General features: G+C 46.5%; 1 protein-coding gene across 3 annotated transcripts; it reads left to right on the forward strand.

The window, feature by feature from the left end:
• Nucleotides 1-3,914: 3,914 nt before the first annotated feature.
• Nucleotides 3,915-22,192, forward strand: ZW10 (zw10 kinetochore protein). Of its 3 annotated transcripts, XM_077919893.1 has the most exons (17): nt 4,264-4,366; nt 4,613-4,679; nt 6,414-6,548; nt 6,930-7,031; nt 7,143-7,220; nt 7,355-7,514; nt 10,532-10,681; nt 11,336-11,527; nt 12,872-13,035; nt 13,457-13,639; nt 14,805-15,043; nt 15,223-15,294; nt 15,943-16,100; nt 16,689-16,819; nt 17,607-17,738; nt 19,098-19,300; nt 20,639-22,192. In XM_077919893.1, the coding sequence occupies exons 2-17, from the start codon at nt 4,662-4,664 to the stop codon at nt 20,757-20,759; spliced, it is 2,238 nt and encodes a 745-aa protein (XP_077776019.1). In that variant the 5' UTR covers nt 4,264-4,366; nt 4,613-4,661; the 3' UTR covers nt 20,760-22,192. The 3 variants fall into 3 exon arrangements, with proteins under 3 accessions (XP_028563711.2, XP_028563710.2, XP_077776019.1); XM_028707877.2 differs by lacking the exon at nt 4,613-4,679 and having other exon boundaries at nt 3,917-4,366; XM_028707878.2 differs by lacking the exons at nt 4,613-4,679; nt 17,607-17,738 and having other exon boundaries at nt 3,915-4,366.
• Nucleotides 22,193-22,959: the final 767 nt, after the last annotated feature.

Here is a 22,959-nt window from a genome sequence, read left to right on the forward strand (position 1 = left end):
AGCTCGAAAGGGTTCACCAGAATCTTTCTTTGCTTCAAGTTTAACCACTTTGGAAAAAGCTTTGCGTTGGGTGTTCTGGGGTCTGTCCAGTTCTCTGGCTCCCCCCTTTTCTATGCCACATGCAGTAGGTGCCTGGGCTGCAGGCAGCACCCCCAACTGCAGCTCTCTCCAGGCGCAAATGCGAAAGTGTCTCATCTTGTCACAGTGCCATACAGAACTCTTCCTTGGTGGATGTGTTGTCCTATCCCTCCCTCCCTCATTGCCCACGTGCATTTAGCTGGCCCCATTTCTCTCCTTCTTTGCCTAATGGAAGCCTTTAGCTCCTGGACTCACCAGTCTTACGGTCCCTCTTTTGCTGTGGCTGCTGCTAAATGGAATTATTTTTTACACAAAGCCACACACCCTTTTCCAACAAGGACACGGGGAGGGGAAATGGGAAAGCGAATAAAGTTTATTCTTTGAACAAGGATATATTGTGTGCCTTCATGCTTTGCAGATGAGTGCTGTGAGGCAAGTATCAACTGGAGACATGATCTGGAAATGTTGAAAGCGTTGCGGGTGTCTATGAATGGGACTTTCTTCTAGATATTTAGAGTAAAACGGGGTGGGAGAGGTGAGGAAAAGAAGATAATTTGGGAAGAAGAGCCTGTCCTGCAATAATGATAAAGTTTACATGGGCTGTGTCTGTATCTCTTTACTCAATCTCAAATTAACTTGTACTGTGAATGCCCTCCTGTCTACAGAGCAGGGGTGGGTATTCCTATGCTAGCATTCGGATGTTGCTGAAATGTAGCCCCCATAGTAATTGACCACTGGCCTTACTGGGGCTGATGGGAGTGAAAGTCCAGCAACATCTTACCAGAGAAGAATGGCAAATTAAATTGTTGGACTGTGCCGAAATGGCAAAATGGACTGGAAAGCTCAGGAACCAAGAAGACCAAAACTTCAATAAGGAATTGGGGGGGGGGAATTATAATTTATCTTGGAGACCACTGTAAACAGATGAAAACATTAGCAGGATTGCAATAACACTTGTAATGCAATGGGTATTATGGAGATAATGAAGGTTTTGTTTATAAAAATAATAATGGGAGTATTGAAAAGGATGCAGTAGAAAAGATTTAATAATCGAATCCATGGAGGGGAAGGTGGGAAGTCCAGAGATTCATTGGAATCTCGTAATTGTGGATATGTGCTGTGTCATCTTTATAATTTTATACTTGTAAAATCAAATAAAAATAATTTCTGGGAAAAAGAGAGAGCCCAGCAACATCTAAAGGGCCACAGATTCCCCCGCCTACTACAGAGCTTGCATTTCAGTTTTATTCTTTATTGAAAAACAAAAAGGTACAAAATTTCAAGTGCACAGAGTAAAATAAGACACACAAACAAGAACAAGAGACAGTACCCGTGTAGGAAACAAAACAGAACAACAACAAAATATTGTGTACATTACAAAAGGGGGGGAAATAGTAGTTAAGCACACCTTAACCTAATATGGTGTTTAATAATAAATACAAATAAAAAATACAATTAAAATAGTTAAACCAGCTGCCCCATGGAAAGTGTGCATGCTATACCTTGCTGTTCCTCTTTTCAAATATGCATAAGTAGCTCTAAGCTTCAAAGGGAGATCAAAGGAACCTTGTATGCAGCCTCCATATGGTGGTCTTATTTAGCCTACTCTTGTGTGTGGAAGGGTCATAACTCAGTGGGAGAGCATCTGCCTTGAATGCAGAAGACCTCAAGTCTATGGCAGCAATACTGACCTAGATGGCGGATACTCGTGACTTTGTATAGTACTGACAACTTTCCTATGTTCCTGTGTAGGCTCTACATATGTGTGAATTCAACATGGTGTGTCAAAGCCGTTATTGACAAGGCTAGAGTTGTAGCCATTGCTGCGTTCATAAACAGATTACCAGCCCTGAACAAGCCACACCTGTCTTGAATTTACTCTGAGCTATTAAAATACAACAAAACTGCTCAGTAGTTTTATGCAGAAGAAAAGATTTGTTGAATTGGCTTCCAACGAAGCAACTTGCTTCAGCAAGTATGTAAGACAGCCCCAAACTGGTGCCCTGCTGGTGCTTTGAATTACAATTCCCAAAAGAGATGTCATCCAGAACTTCACAGGGGCATCAGGTCTCAGAAGGCTGATGTAGGATTAAATGAGCTTGTTTTCCAATGAGACCAAGTAGGGGGCAAAGTCCTAATACAGTGGTACCTCGAGTTACAAACTCCGCAGGTTACAAACTCCGCTAACCTGGAAGAGTCACCTCAAGTTGAGAACTTTGCCCCAGGATGAGAACGGAAATCGTGTGCTGGCGGCACAGAGACAGCAAGAGGTCCCATTAGTGAAAGCACGCCTCTAGTTAAGAACAGTTTCAGGTTAAGAACGGACCTCCGGAACAAATTAAGGTCATAACCAGAGGTACCACTGTATGACATTAAGTGCAATGCTCCAGGCTATGCATTTAGGAAAAAGAGGACAAAAACTGAAAAACAGGGGCAAGGGAAATGGAGAGAACTGTGCAAAACATGTCACTTTGGGGGAAATGACATCTATTCCTGAATATACTTGAATATTTCATTAGTTACTCTGCTATATAAAGAAGCTGTCCAAACACATTTAGCCTCCGTGAACTTCAACTCTATGGGAAGAGAAAGACTGGTGAGGAGGTAATTAAGAGTTACCTTGTTATTTCTTTAGTAGGTCACAGCAGACTCAGACAACGAATCATCCTCTCCTAAGCTATCAGCTGCTCCAGGAGCAATTAGAGGCTCTGTATGCTTCAGCTTGATAGGGTTTACCCCAGCACCACTCATTTGAAGGGCTGTTGCTCAGTGGTAAAGCTTTGCAGGCAGAAGTGTCCCTGGTTCAGGAAAGAACCCTGCATGAAACCCTGGAAGTTTGATGCCAATTAGTTGCATCAGTGTTTTGAGGTATTTGCAGTCTCATTCACTTACCAAGTTTATATCTTGTGATTGCAAGAAACCCCTGGGGTGCTTCACAAGGAAATGCCATTTATTTATTTAAAATATAAAGGTTTGGATGTTCCCTGATGTAAGCATGAATCTTTGCTGGTTCTTTTCATCACACACACACACACACACACACACACACACACACACATTCAGGGCTATAATCTACAAGCCTTTTGACTCTAAGGTGTACCTCCGAAGTCAAATGGAATCCGTTCTAGAAGTCCGATCGACTTCCAAAACGTTCAGAAACCAAGGCACAGCTTCCGACTGGCTGCAAGAAGCTCCTGCAGCCAATCGGAAGCCGCGTCGGACGTTCGGGTTCTAAAGAACGTTTGCAAACCGGAACACTCACTTTCCCTAAACTAAAAAGGCATCAGGCGCTGCAACCTTTCCTCCTAGTGGAGTCGCTTCATCCCTTTCCTCATTTTGAATGCTCCTTTCCGATCCTTTTTTTAGCTCTGAGATATCCTTTTTGACGTGAGGCGAAAGAAAACCGACCGTTGTGTTTGTTAAGTGTTTATTTCTGCTCACAACTAAGTGTTTATTTCTGCTCACAAACGCACAACTATAACAACTAAATTTTCAATACTATGCTGAATTACAGCAGCATGTTCCTTTGAGGGAGGTCCCTATGGCAGCACCGCTTCCCTGCCTGGTTTGCATTTCTATACAGTATTTAAAAATAAATCCTGTCCCCCCGCAAGGCGCATTTTCCACCCCATGCCGGCAGGAGAGACTCGCCAAGCGGCCCAAAAAGGAATCCAAAGCAGAAGCTGCTCTATATTTCTATATCTATGGCCACAGATGCGCAGCCGCCATTGGGCCTCGTTCGGGAGCTGCGGCGCTCTACCCTTCGGCACCTCTATGGCTCCCCGCCCCCATTTCCGATGTAAGCTTTGCGAAAGCACGTGAACGCACACGTTCACTCTCGAGAGGGGCCCCCTCGGTGCCATTTCTCCCCTGTCCGGTGTCTCTGTTTTTAGATGTCAAGGCCCGCATTTCCGGCCTGAGAAACGACTTTCCCGTGAGGCCGGAAGCCCGTATGCAGCGCGTGCCGCTCTACCCTTCCCCAGCGCCCCAACTCCACGGGCGGTCCTCCCGGGGCGGGCGCAGGGCACTCTGGGAATGTAAGGCTTCTCCCGGCGGGAAAAGCTGACGCGCGTTCCCTTTCCCGTGATGCCTTTCGCGCGGCTGAGAAGAAGTAGTGCTGGCGGCGGCTGCTGACGAAGGCACCGGCTCCCTCATGGCGGAGAAGGCCGAGGCGGAAACGAGGAGCGCCTCGCTAGTGGAAGCCGTGCTGGCCTGTTCGGGCCGCCTGGAGAAGGAGGGCCTCAGCGGCCGCATCTCCCGCCTCTCTTGCCGGGTGGAGGAGCTCAAGGTGCGATGAAGGGGAGGGGGGAAGGGCGAGGGAGGTGGGCGGGGCCTCCGAGAGGAGGGACCTGTCACCCAGTGGGCGGGCCTTGGCCGCAGAGGGGCGGGGCTTACGTGGGCGCCGCCCCTTTCGAAGCCTTCCTTTTACCCCCTGAAACCCTTTAATGGAGTGATCTAAGCGAAAGTGTTTCTGAGCCCGTGCGGAATTATGTATTCTTTTATTTATTCATCACCATGTGTTGGCTATTTGCAGATTAGTTGTGCTGCAGAAAGCGTGCTGGGGAGACCACACATTACAAGGAATGCAAAATAGCTTTAAGGTAAAGGTAAAGGGACCCCTGACCATTAGGTCCAGTCATGACCGACTCTGGGGTTGCGGCGCTCATCTCGCTTTATTGGCCGAGGGAGCTAGCGTTTGTCCGCAGACAGCTTCCGGGTCATGTGGCCAGCATAACCAAGCTGCTTCTGGTGAACCAGAACGGAAACGCCATTTACCTATTTATCTACTTGCACTTTGATATGCTTTCGAACTGCTAGGATGGCAGGAGCAGGGACCGAGCAACAGGAGCTCACCCCGTCATGGGGATTTGAACCGCCGACCTTCTGATCGGCAAGTCCTGAGCTCTCTGGTTTAACCCACAGCGCCATCCTTGCAAAATAACTTTAGCTAGGTTTTAATAACAATAACTCCTTTTACACTAAATATATCAACAAGCATGACCCAACCACCAACCCATCCCCCAGGGTACTGAGAGAGCTAGGTGCTGCTCTTTATATACTATACCCAATTGCTGACACAGCTTAATTAACACAACTTAGCAGCACCTGCTATACTGTTTCACAGCTGTAAAACTAGGTCATGTTATTTGCTCTGGCCCTTAAAGACATACACATCTTGTGGAACAATGATGAACCTTTACATTTAAAGAGACCATTCAACATATTTCACCTCAAGGTGGCTTTTGCAATTCTCCCCATTTTACCCCCACAACAACCTTGAGAGGTAGGCTAGGCTGGGAGAGACAGTGACTGGCTCAAGGGCCACCTGCTGAGTTTCATGGCCGGGTAGAGATTTGAATCCTGATCTGCTAGGCCAGTAAAGTTTCCCAAACTTAAGGCTCCAGCTGTTCTGGGACCACAATTGCCACCATCCCTGACTGCTGGTCTTGCTAGCTAGCGGTGGTGGGAGTTGTGGTCCAAAAAAACAGCTGGAAGCCCAAGTTTGAGAAAGACTGTGCTAGGCCCTAGTGCAACACTAACCACTATTCCATGCTGTGATGAGATGGCAGGTTAATTTTTTCACCCGGTAGGTAGTTTTTTTAGAGTTCGACACTGGTGTGTGTAATGCTTTTTGTTTTATTTGTTAAAGGATTTCTCCTGCCATAGAATAGCAGTGTAAGATCTTTCCTTATGCTGAGCCACACCTTTGGTCCTTCCAGCTCAGTATTGTCTACACACAAATTGGCAGCAGCTTCCCCAGGGGACAGCTACAGGTCCACCTGGAGATGCCATTGGAAATTGAACCTGAGACCTTCAGCATCCAAAGTTGATGCTCTGCCACTGAGCTATGGTCCTTTCCCATAGACTTGGTCATCTAGTCCTCCCATGTTCGTCAACCAGATGTTGTTGGAGTGCCACTCTTAGGATCTCTTAACTGTTGGCTGAGCTGGCAGGGGTGATGGGAGTACTCTAGCAACATATGGCACCCCAGGGTTAAATAATAACAAATCCACTGCTTACTGCAACTACTGACATTTGGACCAAAGAGAAGTTCTCTCTGGATCAATATGACTACTGTGCCCTTGGGGGTTATTTGCCTTCCGCTGCAGCACACAACATGTGTTGCTTACTTGAGGCCTCTAAAGATAATTTGCTGTGCAGGGACCTTGTTTGTTACGCCTTTTATCTACTTGTGTTAAATTGGATGGCTTGCAATCTCTGAGGAACTGCCAAATGGAGAATCATGCTTTTGGTCAACTAATTGGGTTCTATGAGTTATTGCACTTCTGTGATTTTATGTAAGTTTGATGTGACTTTTCCTTCCACTCTTCCAGGATGATGTCTGCAGCATGGTCAACAAGAGGTACATAGAGTTTCTGCCCAGTATGCAGAGTGCCAAGGATTTGGAGTCCCAAGTGGAGGAACTTTCTGGCAGCATTGACCAGCTGAAGTCCAGGATTGAGATGGAGGTGATGCAAAGAAAAATAATGGGCCTTTGCCAGAACTGAGTCTTCAGCTAGTTAGAAGGACTAAGAAGTTTGATATTTCCAATCCAAATGTCTAACAAAAAAGCCCCATAAAATTATATGATCATAAAATAACTGCAAATTGGAGAGTAACTTTTATTTTGTGACCTTGATGCCTGAGCGTCGCAGCACAGGGCTTTTCTTTCTCAAATAATACTGTATCTAGACCTCCCTAGATGCTAAGAAGCTTCCATGGGCCTAAGGAATATGTCTTCTGTGCCTAGCCCTACAAAAAGGAGGTACGACATGTAATAAAAAAACAGCTAAATAAATGTTTGCAAGCCAGAATTGTACAAATGCTTTGGTTTTGTGGCTCCTTCCCAGGTTCAGCATGACCTGAATGTGGCCATTGCAGAATTTTCTGAGCTGAAACAGCAACTGGAGAGAGACACGCTAGTTCTGACTGGGCTGAAACAGCTGCAGGAGGTGAGAGGGGGCCTCTCTTCCCCAGTTGCAATGCCAATCTATTTATTTGTTTTTTTCAGACCTCATTCTGAATATAGTCAACAGTGATTTTTCCTTCTTTTTATTTTAAAGTTCGAAACTGCTCTCAAACAGTTCAATGCCTTGCTGCCACAAAAGAAGTATGTGTCAGCAGCATGCCACCTGAACAAGGTAATTCCAATTGCTTTGGGGACTGGTGGACTTCTGTGACTGCTGTGGACTTTTGTGTCCCTCTAAGACCGGACTTGCTTGGCTCCTGTTTGTGCAGTTTCTTACCCTTTTCTCTCTCTCCTCCTTTCTGTCAGGCCCAGAGGATTCTGAAAACGCTGGAGTCACGTCGAGGCTTTGAGCTGAAGATTCTGAAGGCGCTCCGCAGGGAGCTCACAATGCAGACCCAAAACATTATCTACCTCTTGGGTCAGGAGTGGCAGCAAATGGCTGTGTGGAAGGTTCCTCAATCAAAAGGTTTGGCGGGGGCGTTGTTTGGGGGTTGTGAATGTGTACTTTTTGGAGGGCAGAGGTGAAACAGCAGACAATTTGACTTTGGCTGATCTCTGGTGGAGGGGAGGATATCTCAGTGGTAGAGCATGTGTTCTGCATTCAGAAAGTTCCAGATTTAAGCTCTGGCATCTCCAGATTTTTAAGAAAGTGAGGTAGCAGGTGCTGGAGCCATTGCCAGTCAGAATGAATGGTACTTAGTTGGTTGGACAAATAGTATCACTTAGTAAAAAGTTGTGTCTTAAGTTATTGTGACCCAGCCTTGTTGCAAATTGGAAAAATGGTCCTGCAAATACATATTTATATATGTGTAGGGCTTTATAAGATTAAGATGTTGGTAGTTTTTGCACAATTAAAATGTTAGTACAGAGAGTATACCGTATTTTTCTCTCTATTACACGCAGATTTTTTCTCCTAAAAAGGAAGGGGAAATGTCTGTGCGTGTTATGGAGCGAATGTGGGGGGTCCCTGGAGCCGATTAGGGGAGCGCAGGAACAAAAATCAGCAAAAATCAATCGTGCGTTGTGTCGGAGAGGGAAACCTGAAAAGAGGAAGTGGTTGCTTTCCTGCATTCTGCCTCAGGGTCTTACTGCCCACCCTCCTCTGTTTCGGTGCTGTGTTTGCTCAAACGGAACAAAGAGCAGGCAAATCCCCTCCCCTCCAGGCAAGCAGAGGGGAAAGCAGAGGTCTTTCCTTCTAATTCCTCTCCGTGCTCCTCGCAGGCAGCCAGAAAACATGCAGGAGGAGAGAGAGAGCTGGCTTCGGTTTGGGGAAACTTTTGCCTTTCTTTCCTCCCTCCCCTTAAATCCCTCTCCTGCTTTCTTAGCCAGCTGCTTCTCTGCACACTGCTCTCTTGTCCCTTCTGTGTTTTTCCTTCACTCCCCACTTAAAATGTAGTTACAAAGCATGGATCCACATGGATCCTCAGGATCTTTGCATTGGGCCACCCCAAATTCACCATCAGATCACATAGCAGCCTGCCCCCCTAAAATCACACACCCACTGTTGCCTGGGGCTGCAATGGTGCAAAAACGTGGTTAAAAAGCATGGATCCACATGGATCCTCAGGATCTTTGCATTGGGCCACCCCAAATTCACCATCAGATCACATAGCAGCCTGCCCCCCCAAAATCACACACCCACTGTTGCCTGGGGCTGCAATGGTGCAAAAACGTGGTTAAAAAGCATGGATCCACATGGATCCTCAGGATCTTTGGATTGGGCCACCCCAAATTCACCATCAGATCACATAGCAGCCTGCACCCCAAAAATCACACACCCACTGTTGCCTGGGGCTGCAATGGTGCAAAAATGTGGTTAAAAAGCATGGATCCACATGGATCCTCAGGATCTTTGCATTGATCACCATCAGATCACATGTCTGTGGCCACAGCATGAAGCACAAAAATGATACATCCACTGTTTCATTCAGAATTTTTTTCCTTGTTTTCCTCCTCTAAAAACGATGTGCGTGTTATGGTCAGGTGCGTGTTATAGAGCGAAAAATACGGTATATGGTTCCGTCAGGCTTTATTGTCCTGTATGATCACATAATAGAATCTAAAAGGGCTTAAAGACAAATTTCCCCTCCAGAGTTATTGTGGTTCACTTATTGGGCTTGGTTCAAGAATTGCTTTCCTGGGGACTTACTCTTGACTATACGTAGGCTACTCTTTCTCAACCACTGTTCCCTATCTGGTGGGGGCAATAAGAATATTAGTAATGTACCTTATGGCACTGTTGAAAACAACAAGCAAGCTAAGAGATATAAAGAAATTCACAAGTGCTGGAAGTTCTATATAAAAAAGTAATGGTTCCTTTTGTCCTTGGGTAGTGCAACCAAAGTAATTGAAATGCCTCGAATTTTATGGTTAGCAATTTCTATTGTAATATTATTGTCTGTGTTGACAAACTTGGAAGAGTTGGGAAATTTTGAAGAGCACTTGGAAGTGTTGGCTGTAACTTGTAGGAACCGGCATCGAATTTCAGCATGCCTGGAAAAATTTTTGGTGGTTGGTGCTGATAAGCTTCCTTTTCTTTCTGCTTGTCTGTGACTACAGAAACAGACTTGGGGGGTGGGAAGAGTGTGGCTTGTCAAGGACCTGACAGACCATAGTGCATTTTTTGTGGGCTGTGTTCAGTTTGGTGTTCACAAAGTGGAGAACCAGCTCAAAAATTATGGACATTCTGTGCCCCGCCCCACCTTGTGCTGAATCCTCTCAAAGCCTGCCATCCTGCCTGCCTTTTTCTGAATGCTGACAAGGAACTGTTTGGGTTTGCAGATTTGAAACAGGTCAAGCATGCTCCGCAGGTTACATCTTGAAGATTTTATGTCTCCTGGCACTCTGAACTTTACATGTTTCTGAGCTCTCTGGCAGGATTGTGGCAGAGTGTAACAGGGGAAGGAAAGCAATTTGTATTCAGGAAGGATGAGCGTTCTCTGTCCTATCTAATGTTTTGTGTTTTATATGCATCCTGTTTTATAGAGAAATCTATCCCAAGAAGTTAAAGCTAGTAACATGGGAAGCTGCCTTATTACTGCTGCTGTTTATTAAGATTTACAGTTTGTTAATCAATACAAAACCATGTTCACGTTTATATGGTTGATATATGGAATGCTGCTTTATACTGACTCAGATTATTTGCCCATTTAGTTTAGTACTAATGATTTGCAAGGGCAGGTCTTTTCTATTGCATTCTACCTGACCGCCTCCCCCCCCCCCCCCGCTGCGCTGTCATGCATTGAACCTGAGACCTTCTATATGCAAAGCATGTGCTCTACCATGGAGCAATGGTCTCTTGCATCTCATTGGCTGCTATTGAACACATGCAAGCAACCCTATTTGTGGAATTGCCTGTGAATTGATATTGAAGTCTGGAAAGGCAGGCCATGCAAAATCCATCCTCTGTGTTTGCTCTTTTCTTTGGCTTTGAAGCCAATGTTTTGCTGTAACGGGGGCTTGTCCTGTGTACTTCTTGCTTAGAAGCGGGCAGCCTGGAGTCAGCCATGGAGACAGAACTGCATTTGTGCAAGGTGCTGTCCAAGGAGGATGTGGTCCCTGGCCCAACAGTAGCATCTGTGCTGCAGGCATTTGCTATCCTGGATGAGCTGCGTTTGAAGTTCAGGCACTTCGGTAAGTGACTTTCACTGGCGACAACCGAAATTTGGCTGTAGTTAAAACCATATGTCATTTGAATTGGATCAGGTTTCCAAACTTGATACCTGAAGCATAGCTGTTTTTCTGGATTAAAATCAGAGACCTGCTTCCCTCTTCCCTCACAGCAGTCTGCTCTTAATCAGCTCCTAAAACAGTGGGGAGGCATCCTTCTTCCATCTTCAGTATAGCTCAGTTAATATTTTCTTTTCCACCTCATTATTATTATTATTATTATTATTATTATTATTATTATTATTTTGCCTAGTCAGTCAGGAGTAGCATTGGACAGGGGTGATGCTCTTGTAAGCGTGGAAGGGTTGTAGCTCAGTAGCTGAAACATTCATGGAGATGTGGGAAAGAGTTTAAATATACAGAGTCAAATTGCAACAGTTTTATCTTTTATTTGTTAAGAGCAGTATTTTCGAATTCCTCTTGCTTGCTCCAGAAGAATCTACTACCCTCTTCTTCCTTGCCCCACCCCCTTGTACTACCTTCATTCTTAAGTTAAGCTAGACCAATTCAAGGAATGTTGCAGCAGCCCAAGTGGAAATGCTGCCCAACATGCTGCTTCTACTTTGTCTTTCAACCCCGGCTATTAATCGCTCCCTCCTTCCCTGTTCCTTGTGCCAGGACAGTTGCTGCTGAAGTACATCCTCAAGCCGCTCATCTCCCACCCGTCATTGCAGCCCTTGCCTGAGGAGCACCCTGATGCCGTCACGCTGAGATTTAGGTCTGTGGGCTCCAATCTTGGCCACCCGTCCCCCGTGGAAGTGTTTGCCAGGATCAAGCTGGTACTCGAGGTCCTTCACAAGTATCATTTAGGTACGGAGCTCCTTGCTAGCCGGCACCATGGGAGGTGGCAGTCAGAGTAGGTCAGGAGAACAACTTGTGTGTTGCTGAAGAAGATGCCACAGAACTTGGCCAGGGAAGCTGTGGCCCCATCAGTACGCAGATGACACCCAGCTCTACCTCTCCTTTAAATCAGAACCAGTGAGGGCGGTGAAGGTCCTGTGTGAGTGCCTGGAGGCGGTTGGAGGATGGATGGCGGCTAACAGACTGAGGTTGAATCCTGACAAGACAGAAGTACTGTTTTTGGGGGACAGGGAGCGGGTTGGTGTGGGGGATTCCCTGGTCTTGAATGGGGTAACTGTGCCCCTAAAGGACCAGGTGCGTAGCCTGGGAGTCATTTTGGACTCACAGCTGTCCATGGAGGCGCAGGTTAACTCTGTGTCCAGGGCAGCTGTCTACCAGCTCCACCTGGTACGCAGGCTAAGACCCTACCTGCCCGCGAACTGTCTCGCCAGAGTGGTGCATGCTCTAGTTATCTCACGCTTGGACTACTGCAACGCGCTCTACGTGGGGCTACCTTTGAAGGTGACCCGGAAACTGCAATTAATCCAGAATGCGGCAGCTAGACTGGTGACTGGGAGTGGCCGCCGGGACCATATAACACCGGTTCTGAGAGACCTGCATTGGCTCCCAGTACGTTTCCGAGCACGATTCAAAGTGTTGGTGCTGACCTTTAAAGCCCTAAACGGCCTCGGTCCTGTATACCTGAAGGAGCGTCTCCACCCCCATCATTCAGCCCGGACACTGAGATCCAGCGCCGAGGGCCTTCTGGCGGTTCCCTCATTGCGAGAAGTGAGGCTACAGGGAACCAGACAGAGGGCCTTCTCGGTAGTGGCGCCCGCCCTGTGGAACGCCCTCCCATTAGATGTCAAAGAGATAAATAATTACCTGATATTCAGAAGACATCTTAAGGCAGCCCTGTTCAGGGAAGTTTTTAATATGTAATGCTGTACTGTTTTTAACACTGATTGGGAGCCGCCCAGAGTGGCTGGGGAAACTCAGCCAGATGGGCGGGGTATAAATAATAAATTATTATTATTATTATTATTACTACCAGATGTTGTACTCCAACTCCCATCAGCCTCATCCAGCATGGCCAGTGGTCAGGACTGACAAGAGTCAACAACATCTGGAGGGACAAGGGTTCACCAGCCTAGCCATTGAGGCTTCTAAAAATTATGCCACTGTTTTCCAAATGCAGAGGAAATCTGCCAAGGGGAGCTGCTCGCCCCTATTGTGCATGGTGCTGTTTTGTGCCAGGGCATTGAGGGGGCCATGATTATTCTTACATTCTGAACTCTGTATCTGTTTTCCCAGGTGTTCCACTTGAGCACTGTGCAGAGGAGGAGAACAGCTCCAATCTTGTCCTGGCAGAGGTGTTGGGTGACACAATCTGGAAGGACATTTCGGACTGTCTCATTCGCGACTGCTTGGTGCATTCGATCCCAAACAACAGCAGCAAACTGGGGCAGTATATTGAGGTGAGCGTTGCAGCAGCTGAGGGACTGTGAAGGATGGGAAAGGCCTGTGGAACAGTTCCCTAAGCCCTCTTCCCTTTGCCTTCAAAGTTAGCCCTTGAATTGTAGTTGTACAGGTTTGCTTAGCGGATGAAGGCAAAAGTTCAAAATATGCACATACTAAAATAACTGGTCTTTTCCTGAGTGTCTTCCTTTTTTCTCTGTTGTTAGTAGGCCGCTATAGCGGCTGATAAATTCTAATGCGTCAGCTTCCCATGGCCTGCTACTAAACCAAATGATCCATAATTTCCTTATTTTATGGGGATTCAAAGCCTGAAAGCTGGAGACAGGCACATTCATTCCCAATACTGGGCCTTCTGTTCCACCCATAGGTAGCATTTACGGGGCTCACTGTTCCTCCTCTCTCCCCCATCCCCTGGTTTAGGTTATTAAAGCTACTGAGGAGTTTGAAAAAGCCTTAAAGGACATGCGGTTCCTAAAGGAGGATGCCACCGACTTGCTGACCTATGCCCGTAACGTCAACTGCCACTTTGCTAATAAGAAATGCCAGGATGTGATAGTGGCAGCCAGAAATCTGATGACATCGGAAATACACAACACCGTAAAGGTAGCTGAGCCAATAGAACCTCTGCTTATTTCCTCAGTGTTTGAGTATTTTTCCAGGTGGATTGCGTAATCCTGTGTGTTGTTAACCATGCTTACATTTTAGTAATATGCAATTTTTTTTTTTTTGGTCTTTTTTAGTTATGCCAAAGTATGTGAATCAAGCAGTGCTCTGGGATAGCTCTTTATTTTGAGCAGAGTCCAATTTTTGAAATAGGAAATGCAAGATCCCCATACAGAGTTGTGCTGCTCTTCATAGACCAGTTTAGTACTGTATTGGCCGCACCTGAATATAAGCCACATCTATAACATTCAAGGGGGAAAAAGAAAAAATGACAATACCTGAATATAAGCCGCTCCCTTAAAATTCCACAGCCATTCACGCCTGTTCCATTTTACTGTATGTCTGTTCCAGCAGTGATATTGTAAAAGCCAATTTTTGTACGGTCACGAATTTTAGCTGCATTTTAACTTTTCATGGTCAGAATTTGGGGAGAAAGTGAGGCTTGTATTCAGGCCAGTATGGTATGTTTGGGGCCTGCTGGGCTGTGCGGTAAACCTAACCTGGGTTGTTTCTATGGTCTCCCTAGGCACTCTTGTAGTAAGCTTTTCCCCTCTTCCTAATTTGACTTGTATTCTGCTCTTTCTGGAAAAACGGAAGATCATTTAACTTTTAGTGGTCTTTCCTCCAGACACGTTAAAAGTCCTGCATTCCAGTCCCAGCACAAACACTTGACCTTGGGCCAGTCATACTTTTTGGCTCAGGCCTACCTCATAGGGTTGTTGAGAGATCAAACAGAGGCAGGAGAGAAAAGAACCATATGTATATCAATCTGAACTCTTTGAAGGGTGGCCTGGGGTATTAATTGAATACAGTGTTAGGAGCTATTCAGTCCTCCTAATATCATTAGAATTCCTCAGAAGTAGCCATGAAAATCAGACTAGTCTAAAACAGTCTTGTTGCACCTTAACAGCTAACAATTTTATTGTGGCATAACCCTTTATAGTGCTAAAGCTGCCACACTGCTCTTTGCTTTTGCTACAAGATACTAACACTTGTCACACCTCTGGAAGTTACTTCAGTTGTGCCCTAAGTTGGTGTTTTGCTTGCGCTGCAGTTCCACTCCCATCCCTCCCTTCCAGTGTACATCTTTATTTTCCCTTCCTAGGTTACCCCAGACTCCTCTGTAATTCTGCCCAAAATGCCTGACCCCGGAGCAGGTGATCAGTTAAAGGTGCAAAAAGTATCTGAGGCTCTTGACAAGCAGGCGACAAATTTGGAGAATGAAAAAAGGCTGAGCCGCCACACCTTTTCGTTTCCTGCCTGCCGCATCAGTGAATCTGTACAGAAGTTGATGGTGTTGGCTTATCAGACGCTCCAAGAAGCCTCAGCCAGCACAGATCAGTGGTGAGGACTCTGAGTGAATTGTTTGGGGGGTGTTGAGTGGGTATGAATGTAGGCCTGCCATGCAGCCAACCAAGTCCTCCAAGCATTTTGTGCTGTTGCTGTGATGCTTTTAGCCACACAACCCAGATAATATTTCTGCTTTTCCTTTCTTCTCCCTGCCCCCACCCCCCCATTCCCAGCTGCATCCAGCTCTTCTACTCCGTGCGGAACATCTTTCATCTGTTCTATGATGTGGTGCCGATGTATCACAAGTGAGTGACATGAAAAACCTCGCCAGGGAGGTGAAAAATCTTTGTTTCATCAGTCCCCCTTTCCTCCTTTTGTTCTCTCTTAAAAAAAAAAAAGCAACTTTATGAAGATTAGACTTAATGTGTTTGGACAGTGATCCTTTGGAAATTTCAGAAATGTTTGAGCAACAGCAGCTTTACATTCCATGCAAGTGCCAGAGAACAGCTTCCCTTTACCCATGCAGTCTGAAGTAAGATGCAACAGCAGGCTTCTCCACTGGCAGCTAACATATCTCATTGCTATGCCAACTCCAAATGGGCACTGCATGATCCCAAAGGGACTGCCTTCCCTCTGCCTTCGCCTCTCGCCCTTCCTCCATTAGGGGTTTTCTACCCCAAGGATGGGAGACATGTAGTCCTTCATAAAGTGTTGGGCTCCGACACCCATCATCCTCAGCTAGCAGGGCCAATGATCAGAAATGTTGGGAGTTGGTCCCCAAAAGCATCTGAGGGGACCGCATATCTGTTCTAAGCATATAGACAGAACGACATTCCTGCTCTGGGAAACCTAGTGGCTTTATTTTCTTTAGATGGTTGCAGAGGAAAATGATCAAAAACTGTCTCATGACCATCTGGGAATATCTGCTCTCCCCCTTCTTTTCTCCTCCCTAGAGAAAACCTTCAGAAACTTCCCCAGCTGGCTGCTATACATCACAACAACTGCATGTACATTGCACACCACCTTCTGACCCTGGGCCACCAATTCCGGGGCCACCTAATGGATGGAATAGCCACATTTGTTGACCTGGTGCCTGGTTTCAGGAAACTTGGTGAGCCTGGAGGAAACTTACTTGTTCATGTTTATGGATATTTACACCCTGCTTTCCAACCTAGCTGGATTCTCAAAGCAGCATACCTTTCAAATGCAAACAGAGATTCAATTATAACAGGGATATGTGGTTTGGTGTGTATGACATTGTGGTACACTCCAGGTTCTTCCTGATGCTCTCCAGACATTTGGACTCCAGCTCCCATCAAACCCAGCCAGCATGGACAATGTTTAAGGAAGATGGGAGTTGTAGTCCAACAGCATCTGGAGGACGCATGGTGGGGGAAGATCATTCTAGCGGGAATGGGGTGGGGGATGGAACCACAGGTGACCCTGAAAACTAGTAAATTTGCCAACCCACAGAAGCAATCCCTCTGCCCGATCTTCTTTTGTATTGTATTTCTCTGGGACTCCTCACAAGTGCAGAGGAACATTCCCCTGAGGCCCCTTGAAAATTCTCCTGGTGTACTTTGCAGGGACCTGCTGCTTGTGAAGAGATAGATCTTTGGGTAGGTCAGAAACTTGCCTGGTGGTGTTATGGTTCCTGGAACTCGAGGCCAGAATTGAGACTTCTCCCTCTTCCCCACAGGGACGGAGTGTTTCCTGGCCCAGATGCGAGTGCAGAAGGAGGAACTCCTGGAGAGACTCTCAAGCGCCAGGGATCTCTCCAGTGTGGATGATGACGACAACTATTCAGCGGCAAACAAAGCTGTGCGGCAGGTGAGTGGAGGTGAAGCTTTTGAGGGATCGGCTGCAGGCTTTTACAGCACCCGTCATTTGGAATCTGCACATTACACTGGCACTGAAAGGCAGGTACTGTTCTGTACAATGAAGGAAGATCAGGAGAGCCCTACTGGGGCTGTTTAGTCTATTCTCCTGTTTCCAGCCCTGGCCATGTAGATTCCACCAGGAAACTTCTAAGCAAGGCATGAGAGCAACAGCTCATTTCTCCCCATACTCCCCCTCAGCAACTGGTATTGAGTGGTATACTATTTCTGAACCTGGAGGTTCTACTTAATCATCAAAGCTCCCCTTTTCACAGCCATCTCTGCTGCTAAACATCAACACATCTTGCCGCAGAGACACCCATAAATTGGCTATGAACTGTGTGAAGAAACAATTTCTGAAACTTTCTGAATTTGCTGCCTGTCACTTTTCCTGGAATGACTCCAAATTCTAGTACCTTTGTAGTTGAATGGCTTGGCTCCCAAACTCCGCAAACCTGGAAGTGAGTGTTTCGGTTTGCAAACATTTTTTGGAAGCCAAACGTCCGATGTTGCTTCTGCGGCTTCCGATTGAGTGCAGGAAGCTCCTGCAGGCGATCGGAAGCCACGCCTTGGTTTTCGAATGGTTTCGGGAGTCGAATGGAATCCGGGATTAAGTTCGAGAACCAAGAATCCCTTTTCTAGGCTGCATCCTGCCACTGCCTGTTCCTCCCCACCCCTACCAGTCACATTGTGAGTCGTCTTGGGTTTGTATGTATTAAGAAGGTGCAGTTTCTTTCAAGGTCTTGCACCAGCTGAAGAGGCTTGGCATGGTCTGGCAGGACGTTCTTCCAGTGAATATCTACTGCAAGGCCATGGGGACTCTGCTTAACACCGCTCTCACTGAGATCATCAGCAGAATTGCTGCCTTGGAGGTGAGAACCGTGTGGGCGACAGGTGGTTTCTCAATGTAGTTGAGGTCCACTCCTCCCCGCAAACACAGTTGCTTCTCTTAGTGTGAGCAGCCTTTCTTCTGTGGATCTGGTTCACGTTTTAGAAAGTTAGAGCCAATTCTTACAATGATGGAAAAGCCTCCCCTAGCAGCTTCTCAGGCTGTGCAAGCCTGACATTTCCAGAGCATGGAATCACTCCACTAAGCAAAAGACAAAAAAACCACAATGGCAATTTCATCTCTGTCAGGATCTACATCTTTAAGTTTAATAAAGGCTGCTTTTGAACTTGTGAATATGCTGCTTGCATGGGAATTGGCTTCTTTTAAAAGAGAGAGAGAAGTCAAGTGTTACACACTTCCTATGCAGGAGATTATTTTGAACGTCCTGATGGGCACGTATTTTCCGTCTTGGTTGAGAAGACCTCATCTTGGACTGTTACTTCAAGGGAAATATTTGGGCTCTCCGGGGGCGGGGGGACACACTATTCTCAACATAAGGTGGCAGCAGAAGTTAAAACTATAAGAATAAGTCTGTTTGTCCACATCAAGCGTTGATGTCTTATGAGACGTGCAAAATTTATGCAGTTTCTGCATCTCTTGTAAAAGTGATCTAAGTGTGCTACTTGAAACACTTTTCTTGCTAATCTGATGATAGACTGATGAAGAAAGCCTTGTGGGTTTCTGGAAAGTGGGCTGGGATGTGCAAATGTTCAGATACATCTCATGCCAATTTCTTTTTAACATTTGATTTTATTGGTTTTTTAAATGAATATTTTAAAAGGGACGCGGGTGGCGCTGTGGGTTAAAACTTCAGCGCCTAGGACTTGCTGATCGAAAGGTCGGAGGTTCGAATCCCTGTGTCGGGGTGCGCTCCCGTTGCTCGGTCCCAGCGCCTGCCAACCTAGCAGTTCGAAAGCACCTTCAGGTGCAAGTAGATAAATAGGGACCGCTTACCAGCGGGAAGGTAAACGGTGTTCCGTGTGCCGCGCTGGCTCGCCAGATGCAGCTTGTCACGCTGGCCACATGACCCGGAAGTGTCTGCGGACAGCGCTGGCTCCCGGCCTATAGAGTGAGATGAGCGCACAACCCTAGAGTCTGGCAAGACTGGCCCGTACGGGCAGGGGTACCTTTACCTTTTACTTTAAATGAATATTTTATATTTTATGCAAACTCTAGAGGTTTTTTTTTTTTCAATTAAGTGGTATATAAATCACGTAACGAAAAAAAAAGTATATTCTTTCTGATTCATCTAGAGGAAAATGAATTGCATCACAGAGAGCCTGTTGTTTGACACCACCCAGTCTCCCTGTCCCATTTGCTCTTGCTCTCTGCCGTATTGCAGGATATCTCTGCTGAGAATGCAGACAGGTTGCACATGCTTTGTCAAACGATGGTGGACGAGGGGCCCCTGGTGTTCATGCCCCTGCCAGAAGAAAAACAGAACAGACCCTTCCAGGAGGAGGTCCCCGTCTACGTGGTGAAATGGATGACATTCAAGGAGCTCATGTTGGTGCTACAGGCCAGCCTGCAAGTAATTGTGGACCGGTGGGTGTTCCATACAGTCTGCTCTGCATCCTCCCTATTCCTGTTAGCCCTCCCAGGCCAGTAAGGATTGTCTGGGAGAAGTTGAAAACACCAGACAGTGGCATGATATAGCCTGGCTTGGATGCTTGTTCTGTGCCTGCCCCAGTCGAAGTGGTTTTCACCAGAGAAACCCACATTTTGACTATTGTAGCAGTACACATTTTTGGTTGTTCTGCCTCTGAAGACGGTTCAGAAACTTCAGCTAGTGCAGAATTCAGTGGTCATGTTGCTCACGAGCAGGACGATTTGAGCATATTACACCAATCCTGGTCCAACTGCACTGGCTACCAATTAGTTTCCGGGCCCAATGCAAAGTGCTGGTTTTGACCTATAACGGCTCAGGAACGCACTACCTCAAAGAATGCCTTTTTCCATATCAACCTACCCGGTCCCTGAGATCATCTTCTGAGGCCCTTCTTTGTGTGCCCCCTCCTCGAGAGGTCTGGAAGGTGGCAACACGAGAACAGGCCTTCTCTGCATTGGCTCCCCTTCTATAGAATGCTCTCCCCAGGGAAGTTTGCCTGGCGCCTTCATTATACACCTTTAGGTGCCAGGCGAAAATGTTCCTTTTTAACCAGGCCTTTGGTTGATTTTACAGTGGTACCTTGGGTTAAGAACTTAATTCATTCTGGAGGTCCGTTCTTAACCTGAAACTGTTCTTAACCTGAAGCACCACTTTAGCTAATGGGGCCTCCTGCTGCTACCACGCCGCCGGAGCACGATTTCTGTTCTCATCCTGAAGCAAAGTTCTTAACCCGAGGTAATATTTCTGGGTTAGCGGAGCCTGTAACCTGAAACCTATGTAACCGAGGTACAACTGTATTGACATCCAACACCCTTTAGAATGTGGTTTTTTGGGGGAGTGGGTATTGGGTTACTGGTTTTGGTTTGATTTTATATGTTGTTGAATTGTTGTGAACCACCCTGAGACCTCCAGGTATAGGGCGTGTATAAATTTAATAATAATAATAGTAATAGTAATAATAATAATTAATAATAATTTAATCTTCCAAGATCCAGGTGTGTTTCTTTAAAGAATGTGACATCTTTGCTTAAAAAGATGCTGGAGAAGGAAGGAAAGGGCAGGAATTGAAGTGGGATGGATCAGGGTCCTGTAGCAATGTGCAAAGAACAGGCATTGGTATAAGGACCCCAAAGCCCAACCCACTGACCACAGAAAGCCATGGGCAGAGAGGTTTACAGAAAGGCCTCCCTCCCTCTCCCTGCCCTTCTCCGTCCCTCAGCTGTTTAAATAACCACTCTTGCTCTTTCCATTTCTTTTGTCTTTGACTCTCCCAGGTGGGCAGATGGCAAAGGGCCCCTTGCAGCCGCATTCTCTGCAGGCGAGGTGAAGAACCTAATCAGAGCCTTGTTCCAGAACACAGAGCGTAGGGCAGCTGCCCTGGCAAGGATCAAGTAGCTTCAGTGCCTCTGCTGTTCCTAAAATGTTGTCTTCCTGGACATGCTGCAGTTGGCAGAGCCGGTGTCTCCTCACCCCCCCACCTGCACACACACACTCATCCACTTTGACCATGTCTCTTGAAAATGACTTCCTGGCTTTTGTGAGCAGGACCTTCCTGCAGACCAGGTTGAGTTTCTCAGAGGAGCATCACCTGAGGCATTCAAGCCAGCACAGCGATTGTGTTGCCTTCCCAGGCCTCCGAAGATGATCGCCTGACATGACCTGGCACCTGTGGTCCAGAGGGAATCCTGGCTTGTCGGATGTTAACTCCTGACGTGCACACCTGCAGGTTTTGCCAACTCTTTCCCTCTGCTTTGGGTGTTTGGTAAAACCAGTTTGGGTCCGGTGGAACTCATGGCAAACGCGCCCCTGCAGTACATCTGACTGGGAGATGTGGGGCTCTCAATGGCCCGGGGTAATCTGATTCCTTGTGGCAGAGCATCTATGCAGCGTTTTTTTGTTTTTTGAGAGGGGTGGTACCTCCCCTTTGTGCATCTTACCTCATCTGTTTTGCAAATGGCTTCTGAAGCACACAAGACTTGAAAAATCTCTCTGTGCCCTTTGAAGGGCCTTAAAGTGCCAAAACGTCGTAATTTTACCAGCTGCTGCCTTTAGTGTACCCCATGCAGCACGCCTCAGAAGTTGTCTTTTTACCCCGAGTCCTCTTCTTTTGTTCTTCCCATATAGGATCTACGGGTGGGAAAGGCCGGCCATGCTGCCAGTGGCACCCTCCTGCCTTGGAGGTACACCACATGCATCCTGTGGCATCTACAGCATGGAAGCCTGTGTTTGTTCAGGGAACTATGCACAAACAGCAGAGTATGGACTAGTGCCGCTGCTACAGATGTTCAGGGGGCAAGCCAGTGGTATGTTTGATATTGAGGGTGGGGCCAGAGGCTTAGTCCTGCTGTTCCTTGCTGACGTTCATGGAGAACAACAGAAGAGGCCTACTTGTCTCTTTGACAACTGCAGTATTCTTTCCTTGACCTAATAATAGTTTCCTTGACCTACATAGTTAATCAAAACTGGCTGCTCATAAGCTTTCTCCTCTTTCGCTTATCAGGTTAGGCAGATGTTCTCTCCCACATACCCCACCTCCATCTACAGAATTTGAGATTGAGCATTTGTTAATATGGAAACCTCGGTCTTCTGGTTATTTGGGGGAGAGGTGGGGCTTTTGGTTGAACACTCCCTTTTTCTTGTGCCCCCCCCCCAAAGCATTTAAACCTCCATTCACAGAAGCTGTCACTGTCTTGTCTAGCATTCATTAAGAAGATAAAATCCAAGGCTGAGGAAAAAAATGTTACTGGATTAATCATTACTTACAAATTATTTTGTATTCTCATACTTATTTCTTTTTGGGAGCCATTAAATAGGCATATAAAAAACTAGCCTCAATGTCATTGTCTCCTTTACTGTGAAATATGGCCAGTACCATGTGGTCATTTTGGTTGCCCCTTTCCAGTTATTTGAGATGGGGTGATATGAACTGCACGATATTCCCAGTTTGTTCACACAATAGATTCATATAATGGCATCATTAGATTTTTTGCAGTCCATTCCCTATTGATCTCTAGAACAGAATTAACTTTTTTTTTTTTTGCAGATGCTGCACCCTGGGCTGACATTTTCCTTGAGCAATCCGTCACAGCCCCTAAGATTCCTTTCCAAGTCATTCATTGCCAGCTCCGAGGCCACCTGTGTATATGTGAAGTTGTATTTTCCTGTATTGCCTCAATGTGCATCACTTTACACTCACTTGGAACCACATTTGCCCATTCATCCAGTGGCTGTCTGATGGTGTGCTCGTTGCGCCCTCTTTCAGCTAAAAGCTAATGATATTAGCACAGGTGAGGGCTTAGGAAGGTGTTGGGTTTTTTTGGCAAGGCAGATATGTGCTTGTTCACCCAGCAGAATGTGCTATTGAGAAATTGCGTAAGATTTCATCCTTGGAACAGAACGTTCTACAACGACAGGTTCTCAGCCCCATGTGCTCAGAAGTGGGAATGTTGAAGGGGCAGGAGAAACTTCCTGGTTTGAGTTCTGGATTCTGTGCCTGTTGCAAGGTGGGACAATGGACTCTGGATGTGGGGTATGCAGAGGCTCTTCTGTGCTCACCCACTGGCGACTAGTAGCTCTGGAAGGCAAAGGGACAGCT

The sequence above is a fragment of the Podarcis muralis genome, chromosome 15 (genome assembly GCF_964188315.1).
Source record: "Podarcis muralis chromosome 15, rPodMur119.hap1.1, whole genome shotgun sequence".
Taxonomy (NCBI): domain Eukaryota; kingdom Metazoa; phylum Chordata; class Lepidosauria; order Squamata; family Lacertidae; genus Podarcis; species Podarcis muralis.